This window comes from Theobroma cacao, chromosome 2 (genome assembly GCF_000208745.1).
Source record: "Theobroma cacao cultivar B97-61/B2 chromosome 2, Criollo_cocoa_genome_V2, whole genome shotgun sequence".
NCBI classification, from domain to species: Eukaryota; Viridiplantae; Streptophyta; class Magnoliopsida; order Malvales; family Malvaceae; genus Theobroma; species Theobroma cacao.
In genome coordinates this window covers 7,916,798-7,927,077 of record NC_030851.1, presented here as the reverse complement: position 1 = coordinate 7,927,077, position 10,280 = coordinate 7,916,798, and the positions used below count along the sequence as shown (strand labels likewise).

Here is a 10,280-nt window from a genome sequence, read left to right as displayed (position 1 = left end):
ACTGTATTTTTAGCACATGCAAAAGCAGGTAAAAGAGCACACCATCTCATATCTTACAACAAGTCTGATGGAGTTATTCATAATAGCATAGTGGAATAATTTCAGTTTGCTCTAACTACGCAACATACCGACAACAAGTAAGGACAGTTTCGCACATGTACCAACGCGACCTGTACATAATAATATCTGTATTAAGACATAAAAATGTTGTTATTTAGATTTCATATCAATAAGTATTAAATTTATAAACAAGAATTAAAAATATCTTTTAATTAAAAATATTTGTATATCAAAATTTACTTAATTTTTGACTTCTCATGAGTATTGAATCACTATCTTTTCTGTCAAAAGAAAGCAGAATCTATCGTGCTTAAATGTTTTGCAGGGAAATAAAGCAAAACTGGGGAGTTGGGAATACAATTTAAGGATTTCACAGCCATTTTGTGGCGAAGGGTGAGGTGGCGTGCAATAAGAATAACATGATTGACATGAATGCAAGAAATCAAAGTGAGAGAGCCATAATTTTGTGTGGCTCCCACTTTCATTAATTAACAAAAGTAATTTTTTAAACTGTAAGTAATATACTTCCAGAAAAGAATGAAAGTCCTCTAAAGCTTGAGAGAATGAAATTGAAAGTTTAAAACCAGAAAAGAAAAGAAAAGAAAAAAAAAAAGAGAAAAGAAAAAGGTGAGCAGCGTTCTAATGAGAAGGAAATAAGGGTGGGGTATGGTTGCGTAGTCTTTTCGATTTTGAGTTGCTGATGGAGGGATCCCCCATTGGGCTGGACCGGGTTTTATCCAACAAATTTTTTTTAATTTTATTTTAATTTCCCTCCCACTTCCCCTTCTCGATTAATTTTGAAAAAAAAATAATCCAATGCTTAATCAGTAAAAAAGAAACGGAGGGGGCAAAAGAGAAAAGAAAAAAAAACGAAGACGACCCAGCAGCAGCAGTGAAACCTGAAAGCGCCCCCTTCTCTGCGTTCTTCTCTTTCTCTGTTTATATCTGAAATCTTACATTTGATAGAGTTGTCCAAGATTTGGGTTTTATTTAGCAAGATTTGGAGAAATGTGGGTTTGAAAAAACCAACAAGAAAAGGCAAAGCAAACCCACTACTACTTACTCCTCCATTTTTTTTTCTCCAAATAAAGAATTTTTTTTGTTCGTATTTCTTGCGTTGTACAACTACTGCTTCTCCACTCTTTTTCTGGTATAAAATAGAAATATAGATTTTTTTTAGAGGAAACCCAAGAATGAAGGTTAAAGAATGAAGCAATCTCCCCTACTGTTGTCTTCTCTGTAAGTTTTGGGTTTCTGGTAAAATGTCGTTTACTCCTTTCTTTCTTTCTTTCTTTCTTTTTATACTACCCTTTTTTTATGTGTATGTTTTTTTTTAATTGTTTTCGATCTAACAGTGAAAATTCTCGATTTTGCAGTCGTAGAAAATGGTTAAAATAATGCAATGGGGATGAGATCTATGGCACCGTTCATCGGAGTTTTTAGTTGAATGTTTGCTATAGCCATTGCTAGGGTTTTGTCTTCCGTTTCGTTACCGCCATGACTACCAAACGAGCTTACAAGCTGCGTATCCTTCTTTGTTAGGGTTTTTAGTAAATTATGTTTCCAATTGCTTTACTTGATCTGGGTTTTCTGTAACAATTTCCCTGAAAACCTCAAACAGATCTCTCCTTTCATTTAAGTGTTACTACTTGGGGTAGCCTTAACAACTGTAATAAACAGAGGAATTTGTGGCACATTCTTCTAGTGTGAATTGCCTAAAGATTGGAAGGAAATCGTCGAGGGTTCTTGTGACTGGAGGGGAAGATCACAAGGTTAATCTTTGGGCTATTGGTAAACCCAACGCCATACTGGTCAGTTATCTCTCTCAGTATTTTCCCAATGCAAATTATTAAATTCGTTGCAAATACCCTCTTTGCTAGTTTTCTATCTGTCAGTAATCATAGTAGTATTTTCACTGTCATTGGTCCACTTCAATGTAATATATGCTCAGTAGCCGCTAAGGGTGAAAAATAATGTAACCTATAGCAAATAATAGAATTAAAAGATTCTGCCTTTGGTTAAATTTTATTTTGGAGACTGCTGGATTCTTATTCAATTGATGTTGTATTTAAACCATCATACCAGAGTTTGTCAGGACACACAAGTGGAATAGACTCAGTGAGCTTTGATTCTTCAGAAGTCTTGGTAGCTGCAGGTGCTGCAAGTGGTACCATCAAGCTTTGGGATTTAGAGGAGGCAAAAAGTATGCTTTTCCAATTCCACATTTTCTTCCCTTCAAAATATTCATGTTGCTCTTGTAAAATTTTTACATTGATTTTCTTTTGTTGCAATCTGATACTTTTCTAGTTGTTCGGACTCTGACTGGTCATAGATCCAATTGCATCTCTGTGGACTTCCACCCCTTTGGTGAGTTTTTTGCATCTGGCTCTCTTGATACAAATCTCAAGATATGGGATATCAGAAAGAAAGGGTGTATTCACACTTACAAGGGCCATACTCGAGGAGTCAATGCAATTAGATTTACACCAGATGGCCGATGGGTTGTATCTGGTGGTGAGGACAACATTGTGAAGGTGAGAGTGCTTTACTTTAGTTCTGATGTTAATTATTTTGTATTGATGCGATCCTTTGTTTGTACACATTTTTTGCTTTTTCACATACCCCTTTCTTTCGGGACCTCTGTGAGCAAGGTAGGGTGAATGAACATATAAGGCTTTTCTTTTCTTTTAGTGGTGGTCTGGTTCATGGTCATGCTATTATTTACTGGGAATTGGAATTGAGATTGCGGAGTTCCAAGTGAGCCTATGCAAACCTAATGGTGTTGGATGAACTAACACACCTTGTTTCATTTCACAGTGTCTTTGATTCACTGAGTCAGCTGACCTATTTTACTGTTATATGGCCATGAATGGATCCATAGGTGCAGTCCTTTGGTTTACTGACACTAGCATTTGATATCTGCAGGGCCATTTCATTGTTTAAAATGGTACATTGGTCAGGCTGGTGTATAGATTGCCTGCTGTCAGTACCATGTGATAAAAAGTTCTTCCCATATAAACAGATCTAAATGCACATGTATAGGCAGTATTTATACACACAATCTTGTGAGTTTTGATGCTGATTCTAGATAAGTTATACAACAATCTTTGTCATATTCTGTATATCAACAGGTGTGGGATTTGACTGCTGGAAAATTGTTGCATGATTTCAAGTATCATGAAGGCCAAATTCAGTGCCTGGATTTCCATCCCCATGAGTTTTTACTGGCTACAGGTTGGTTATTACCTTCTATAAAAATAGCTATTGCTATCACTTATTGACTTGAGAACTCATTCAATGATGTTCCTAAAAATTAATTCTTATCCTAAGATATGTTATGTTGTCCAAGGAGGTTGTAAATCCCTACTTGTGTCATGTGCTCTGATTTTCATTATTCATCCTCTTGCCTTCACAGGTTCAGCTGATCGGACTGTCAAATTTTGGGACCTTGAAACCTTTGAGCTCATTGGTTCAGCTGGGCCTGAGGTAGTTCCTTTGGTCTTTGACACAATGGTTGAATCTCTTCGTAGAGTTAGAGATTTATGTTGAGATCAGAAAATGTTCTATGTTTCTATGTTGAGATCATAAGATCTTTTACGTTCCTGTTTTTATGGAGAAATTCTTACATGAATTTTTCTTTCTACTGTAGACTACTGGAGTCCGTTGCTTGACCTTCAATCCTGATGGTAGGACTGTACTCTGTGGATTACATGAAAGTCTGAAGGTGAGGTCTTTTATAGTTTCAAATTTCATCAATCTAAAATCATTTACTAGGGGAATGCTCTATGCTTATTGCAGTTTGCACTTCATTTTTCTTTGCAATAGGTTTTCTCATGGGAACCGATAAGATGTCATGATGGTGTGGATGTGGGATGGTCTAGATTGTCAGATCTTAATGTTCATGAAGGAAAGCTTCTTGGCTGCTCATATAATCAAAGCTGTGTTGGAGTGTGGGTTGTAGACATCTCGGTAGAGCTCTGTTTTCTACACTGTGACTTATTAAATTGTTCCATCTTTGTTTCCTGGCACTGGTAGTTATTATGATAAGATTTTAATATTAGATTTTGGTCTCTGGTACAGCGCATAGAACCATATGCAGTTGGTAATGGTAATCGTGTGAATGGTCATTCTGAACCTAAATCTAGTTCAGGTGGAAGCCTCTCTGTGCTGAATGAGAACACGACAAAAGCTAGTATGGGAAGATTATCTGTTTCACAAAATCCTGATCCTTTAATGAAGGAAACAAAATCCCTTGGACGGTTGTCCGTTTCACAAAACTCAGATCCTGCTAAGGAGTCCAAAAATTTGGCATGTATGTTACGTTTTATTTTTAATTTTGTTTTGGGGTTTTGCATTTTCACTTGGCTTTCTGTTTCTCAATTCTCATAAATTGCATTGTGAAATTTATCGTTAAGTATACTATTAGTTGTCATTTATCAAGTTTATCCATCCAAAAGAACAAGGAAAAAATTAAAATTAGTTGAAAAAGGATTTAGGAGAAACAATTCATATCTATCATGCTAAACTTAACTACACAACTCTTTTTGGCCTATAAAACCAAAAAGGAAAAAAAGATTGATGCATGGCACTGGTATTGCAGAAATGCTTAAATTTTCTATTCTACTTATTTTGTGTCTTCAAGTTTTATAAACACATATCATTTTGCTTTTTGTAAGCAGGCAGCATTAATATGTCAATTCGTCTAGAAAGAAAAAAGAAAAAAATTCTGAAAGTTAATTGATTATTAGCAACAATATAGATGCTTGCTGAGCTATGTAGTAAACTTCGTTCTTCATAAAGTTATGAAATATCTGGAAGTACGAGTGGTGATGGGAGGTCTGCAACTGTTACCTATTTATCTATCTCATTCTGGTTTTACATACTGGTTAAAGCCACAGGAAATGTACCTGGTACCCCTCAGAGGGTCAATTTAAACATTGCTTCAAAAACAACTCAGCCGAATTCAGTAACAGTTCCTAGTGTAGCGGCTCCAAAGAGGAATTCTACGAGGGCTACTTCAGCTGTTAATGTTCCAATTTTTAACAAGTCGGATGTCATACCTGTGATTGTGCCTAGAAATGATACAAGGTTGGAGCAGGCTGCTGAATCAAGAAAAGAAGTTGGAATATCCGGGAGAAGTTTGGAGCAGGCTGCTGAATCTAGAAGGGAAGTTGGAATAGCTGGGAGAAGTTTGGAGCCGGCTGCTGAATCTAGAAAAGAAGCTGGAATAGTTGGGAAAACTTTGGAGCAGGGAGCTGATTCAAGAAAAGAACTTGGTATTGTTGGAAGAACAATGCCATTTTCTTTGCAGTCAAAGGCAACTAGTTTTCGGAAGTTTCAAAATAGCAGGGAAGACATGGACCGGCCAGCTATCTCTGTTATGTCTGAAACTACAGGTTCTAAGGCTGCTGAATTTGGCAGTGTTCCAGACAGGAATGTCTTTCCTGCTGTTAAAGGCCCAATTCAGGCAATGTCTGCTGCTGAAAGGAATGTGAGGGAGGATAGGTGTATTGGCTCCACCAAGACTGAACCAAACTCAGTGGTGGAGTTGCCTTCAAGCTACCAGGACGAAAATCGTATGTTTTTGAAAATCTTAATTTACAGTTTTATCTTTGATTGTGACTTTTATTTTTAGCTGCTGCTGCTTCCAGAATTTTTAAATTTGCTATAACATGTTGTTTGCTTCTAACTGCAACACGTTCATCATTAGTCTGTGACTTAGATTATGACTGAAAATCTTTCTATTAAAATGCCTTTAATAAAGGACTGTGCTTGATAGCAACCAGAAATTTTTTTAGACTTGACAGGAACAACTTGCAGAGAGAGATGAGAGATCAATGAAGCGGACCTTTTACAAGTTCAAATTATAACTTCTGTAATTTTGGTTAGATAAAGAAAATGTCATGTTTGGGAGCAATGAGCTGCCACTGAGTGGACTAAGGAAAATTTAAAAGATTCTCTTAGATATTTTGATATGAATATATAAATTTACCATTAGGTTAACTATAGAATTTCCATACGAACCATTTAAACTAAAAAAATTATCTTCCAAGAGTGCTTTCTCTCTCTCTCTCTCTCTCACACACACACACACACTAGAACCATGCTAACTAATGAATTATGCTTCTGAGGAATTCTTCCAGTCTCTAAGTTGACTATATTCCTATAACCTTTTAAGGCTGGTAAGGTGCAGTGGTAGGGAGATGTTCTTAGAGTCTCTTTATCTCTCTTCAGGTAGTTATACTCTTTGGCTAGCATATTTGGCCTTGAGGAATGTTACTATATAGCATTGTCTGTGGACCATGGTATCATTATTTGGCTTAGATACCACACATCTTAATTGATGGAGGAGAAATTAATGAGTTATTTGAACTTCAGTTTGTGCTATGTGCTTGCTATGTAGGTGGAATAGATTATGGTCTAGCTTGAGGGACATGATTAAAGCTTTGGTTAGCTTGTCTTCACTGTTGGCTAATTAGCAGGCGTGTCTTGTCATATTAGATGCATTCTTGATTTGTCTGGTTTTCAAATTGGGTCTAACTTGAGCAGGCTGTTATGCATTGCTCAAGTTGGAATGTTCAACTATTTATGCTGAACTGTAAATTCTTTGTTTCAGATGATGCACAGGTGCAAAAAACAAATAGAGATGCATATCCTATGGAAAGCCAAAAAGGAGGTATATCTCTTGATAGCTGGTTGGTATATATGCACAATTCTATGAAGTCTCGACTTACTGAACTTAGTCAATTATTCAGGAAGAACACGTTCAGTTGTCATAAATTGGGAGAAAAGAGGGAGATCTTCTAATTATGATGGACCTACATTGAGTATCTCTCCGGGGAATGCGTCTGTGGCAAATATGCCTTCCTTCAATGCGGTAATAACAGATCTAAGCTTGTATTCACATTCTTTTCCTTTTTTTTTCACGTTTCTCAAAATCCCTGTCAAAGCTTCATGTTATTATTTTTTTATTTTTAAGTTTAAACAAAGAGGATACCCTCCCTCTATGGAAAAAGAAATGCCTTCTGCCAGTGATGAGGATGCCGTTGCAGATATAATGGAGCAACATGATCAATTCATTAGTTCCATGCAGTCTCGAATAGCTAAGTTACAGGTGATCCTAAACAAACTAGTATTCATGCTTTGTGGATGCTTTTGTTGTTCACTTAATCCTAAGATGTCTACACTGTTGAAATTTTGATGGAATATTGCTGAACTTTGTCTACAATTGGTTATAGGTTGTTCATCGATACTGGGAAAGGACTGACATAAAGGGGGCAATCAGTGCAATGGAAAAGATGGCTGATTATGCTGTAAGCACTTTGTGTTTGTTAACATCCATCCTTATTCCAACTTTTGTGTAAATGACGTATTGAAGAGCCACTTCTAATTGTTTTCTTTTTGAGATATAAATTGCAGGTGGTTGCTGATGTGATGACCATTATCACTGAGAAAATGGACATTGTCACGTTGGACATTTGCACTTGTCTTCTCCCTCTTCTGTCTGGCCTCCTTGGAAGTGACATGGATAGGTAAGAACAGTGTCAAAATCTTGCATGTTTTATGCATTTTTGTATTCACTTGGCCTGGGATTTTTATGTCATCCATTTGTTCTGGAAACATCAATTGCTTTCAGTGGTTTTGTGCACTACATTTGTGGTCAACTTTAAAGTTCGATTCTAATAAGGTGGTTAAAATGATAGTATGTTAGTACTTTCTTTCTAGTGATCAGTTGGTGTTAATTATATCTACCGATATTTGGAGTAAGATTCCATATTTAACTGCGATACCTTTGTAGGCATTTGAGCATCTCTCTTGACATGCTGCTTAAGCTGATCAGAGTATTTGGTTCAATGATATATTCTACATTATCAGCTTCAACACCTGTTGGTGTAGACATTGAGGCAGAGCAAAGGTGTGTCTGCTTGATTCTTACCTGCAAATTTAATGTTCTTTTTATTTTTGTGGCCAATTGTCAATTTAATGTTCAAATATTCAGTTCTTAGACTATTAACTGAGATTTTATGCTGCTGATTGGCCTAGGTTTGAGCGTTGCAACCTCTGCTTTATAGAACTTGAAAAAGTAAAACGCTGTCTCCCCACTCTTACCAGGTGAGTATGTTTTGTAATTTAAACGGGTACAGAGCAATAGGGTTTAATCATATGCAATTGTTCTTTGCTGGATGACTAATTCCTGATATCTTTATTTATTTATTTATTCTTTTGTTTCCTTTTTTCTCCATAGAAGAGGGGGATCAGTTGCAAAATCTGCCCAGGAATTGAATCTAGCAATTCAAGAAGTGTCATGACTGAAATCAAGGCATTGAATGCATGCACCAACTTAATTCTGTGCTTTTGTGGATTAAATTCTTATGTTGCCCTGGGGAGCAAGTTCGGGCACTTACACGCCTGTCAAAGCATCAACCGCTACTTTGATGCATATTGTCTTTGTCCAGTCTTGTCGCACTTTGTACATTTTATACCAAGTGGAGGCATTTAACTGCTAGCTGATTCTACTACATTGACTGAAAGTGAAGGCTAATTGGGTTGTTACTCTGCTGCTGGTTGCTGCACAGTTTTTTCAACTTCAGTTTCCACCTGCTCGGAGAAGAGTATACCAACCTCATGTTACACTCTAACCCAATATGTGCACATCAATTTGTACCTTATGGCTTTAAAAAATTAACAATTTTTTTTCATCATATGTAATATATATATATATATATATATATACANAAACTAATTTTTTTACTTATCATATGTAATATATATATATATATATATATATACACGTGTCCAAAGATGGGACTGCTGATATTTGGGTCATACCAATCTGTTGAAAAACCTGAAATAGAGCTATGTTGAGCTTCTATGAGTGCATGAGAAGTTGGGTTGTTTCTGCATAATTTATTCTGTAAGATGGAAAGAAAATGAAGACAAGGATTCATTTTCCTTGATGGTTGTTTATCTTCCAATGAAATATTTTATGTGTTGGTCATTGGTTTTCCGTACTTCTCTCTTCAAATCAAGACACTCCCCAACATTTGCATTCCTGGTAATCAATCTTTAGCCGCAGTGGTCGTGGGCACATCATTTCATACATTTTGGTTGGTGAATGGTCCTTTGATGGAGACTAGTCCTATAATTGGCTGCCATCGAACCAAATCAAATGAAAACCGTATTCTCTGTTTCTGGGCAAGCAATTAATGCGCAGGCACGCGGCATTGGATTGCATTTACTGCAAACCATAGTAACGACACCAGACTAATCGTCTCTGACTCTGAACCTTAACTAGGAATGCACCTTGCTTGGCCTTGGCTAAAGGTGTAAGCTGGATTGGTTGGTATTCCCGGTGCATCTAAATACAAATTTCTTTTTTTTAATATCCAAGTATAATTTTGTTTATTTTAGGTGGAAAGATTTAAACTTTATATTTTGAATAAGAAAATTATATATTGCTTATTGAGTCAAATATTCAAAGCTAAACAAACGGATAAAATCTGAAAAGTTTCTTCAAAACATTTTAAAAAGGATATTTTAGTTCTTCTTGTTTTAAAATAATGTTTTTGATTCCTTAACTATATAAATACCATTAGTCAATAATTAAAAAAATTATATTTAATACTATATAAATATTTTAGAACATAAATATCTCTTATATTATATTTTTAATTTAAATATATTCTCTTTTTTAAAAAAATCTATTCAACTTTCTCTCAAAAACCTTAATGAAAAAAAAAACTTACAAAATTTTGATTTGAAGGCTTGAAAATTTGAACCTGTAAACTTTTTTCATGAGGTAAAATCTATTGTCATTACATTCTTTATTTCTCAAACAATTTGAGAATTTTTATTTTTCATTGAAAAGAATATATTAAAAATAAATCTTTTATTTAATAATGGATATTTAAAATTTGATAGTGTCAAGTTAAGAGATTAATTTCTCACTTGTGTTACTAATTTTGTAGAAAAATTTTACCCAAAATTTGTTCTTTCATAATAGGGTTTAAGGTAACATAAGAAGATTTTGACTTGATTATTATATATCAAAACTTTAAAATTTTTTTTGTCAAATATTGAACTTTTTAAATATCAAAGTGATACAAACTACCGCATCCACAAATCTCATTATAGAATTTTAATGAGTTTTAAGTTTTTTTCTTATTTATTAAATATTGAATTTTATTAAATATGAAAGTGAATTTTATTACCTTTTAGAA

At 35.1% G+C, this 10,280-nt stretch overlaps 1 protein-coding gene across 2 annotated transcripts; it reads left to right on the top strand.

Annotated features, from left to right (window-relative positions):
* On the top strand, window positions 889–8,757 carry LOC18608413 (katanin p80 WD40 repeat-containing subunit B1 homolog). 2 transcript variants are annotated; one of them, XM_018115748.1, is made up of 19 exons: window positions 889–1,299; window positions 1,437–1,585; window positions 1,741–1,871; window positions 2,146–2,263; window positions 2,368–2,594; window positions 3,192–3,294; window positions 3,476–3,546; window positions 3,710–3,784; window positions 3,886–4,029; window positions 4,141–4,372; window positions 4,953–5,636; window positions 6,677–6,736; window positions 6,816–6,937; window positions 7,040–7,174; window positions 7,299–7,373; window positions 7,480–7,592; window positions 7,859–7,975; window positions 8,104–8,172; window positions 8,309–8,757. In XM_018115748.1, exons 2-19 carry the CDS (start codon window positions 1,558–1,560, stop codon window positions 8,367–8,369), a joined length of 2,565 nt encoding a protein of 854 aa, XP_017971237.1. In that variant the 5' UTR covers window positions 889–1,299; window positions 1,437–1,557; the 3' UTR covers window positions 8,370–8,757. The 2 variants fall into 2 exon arrangements, with proteins under 2 accessions (XP_017971237.1, XP_017971236.1); XM_018115747.1 differs by having other exon boundaries at window positions 8,306–8,757.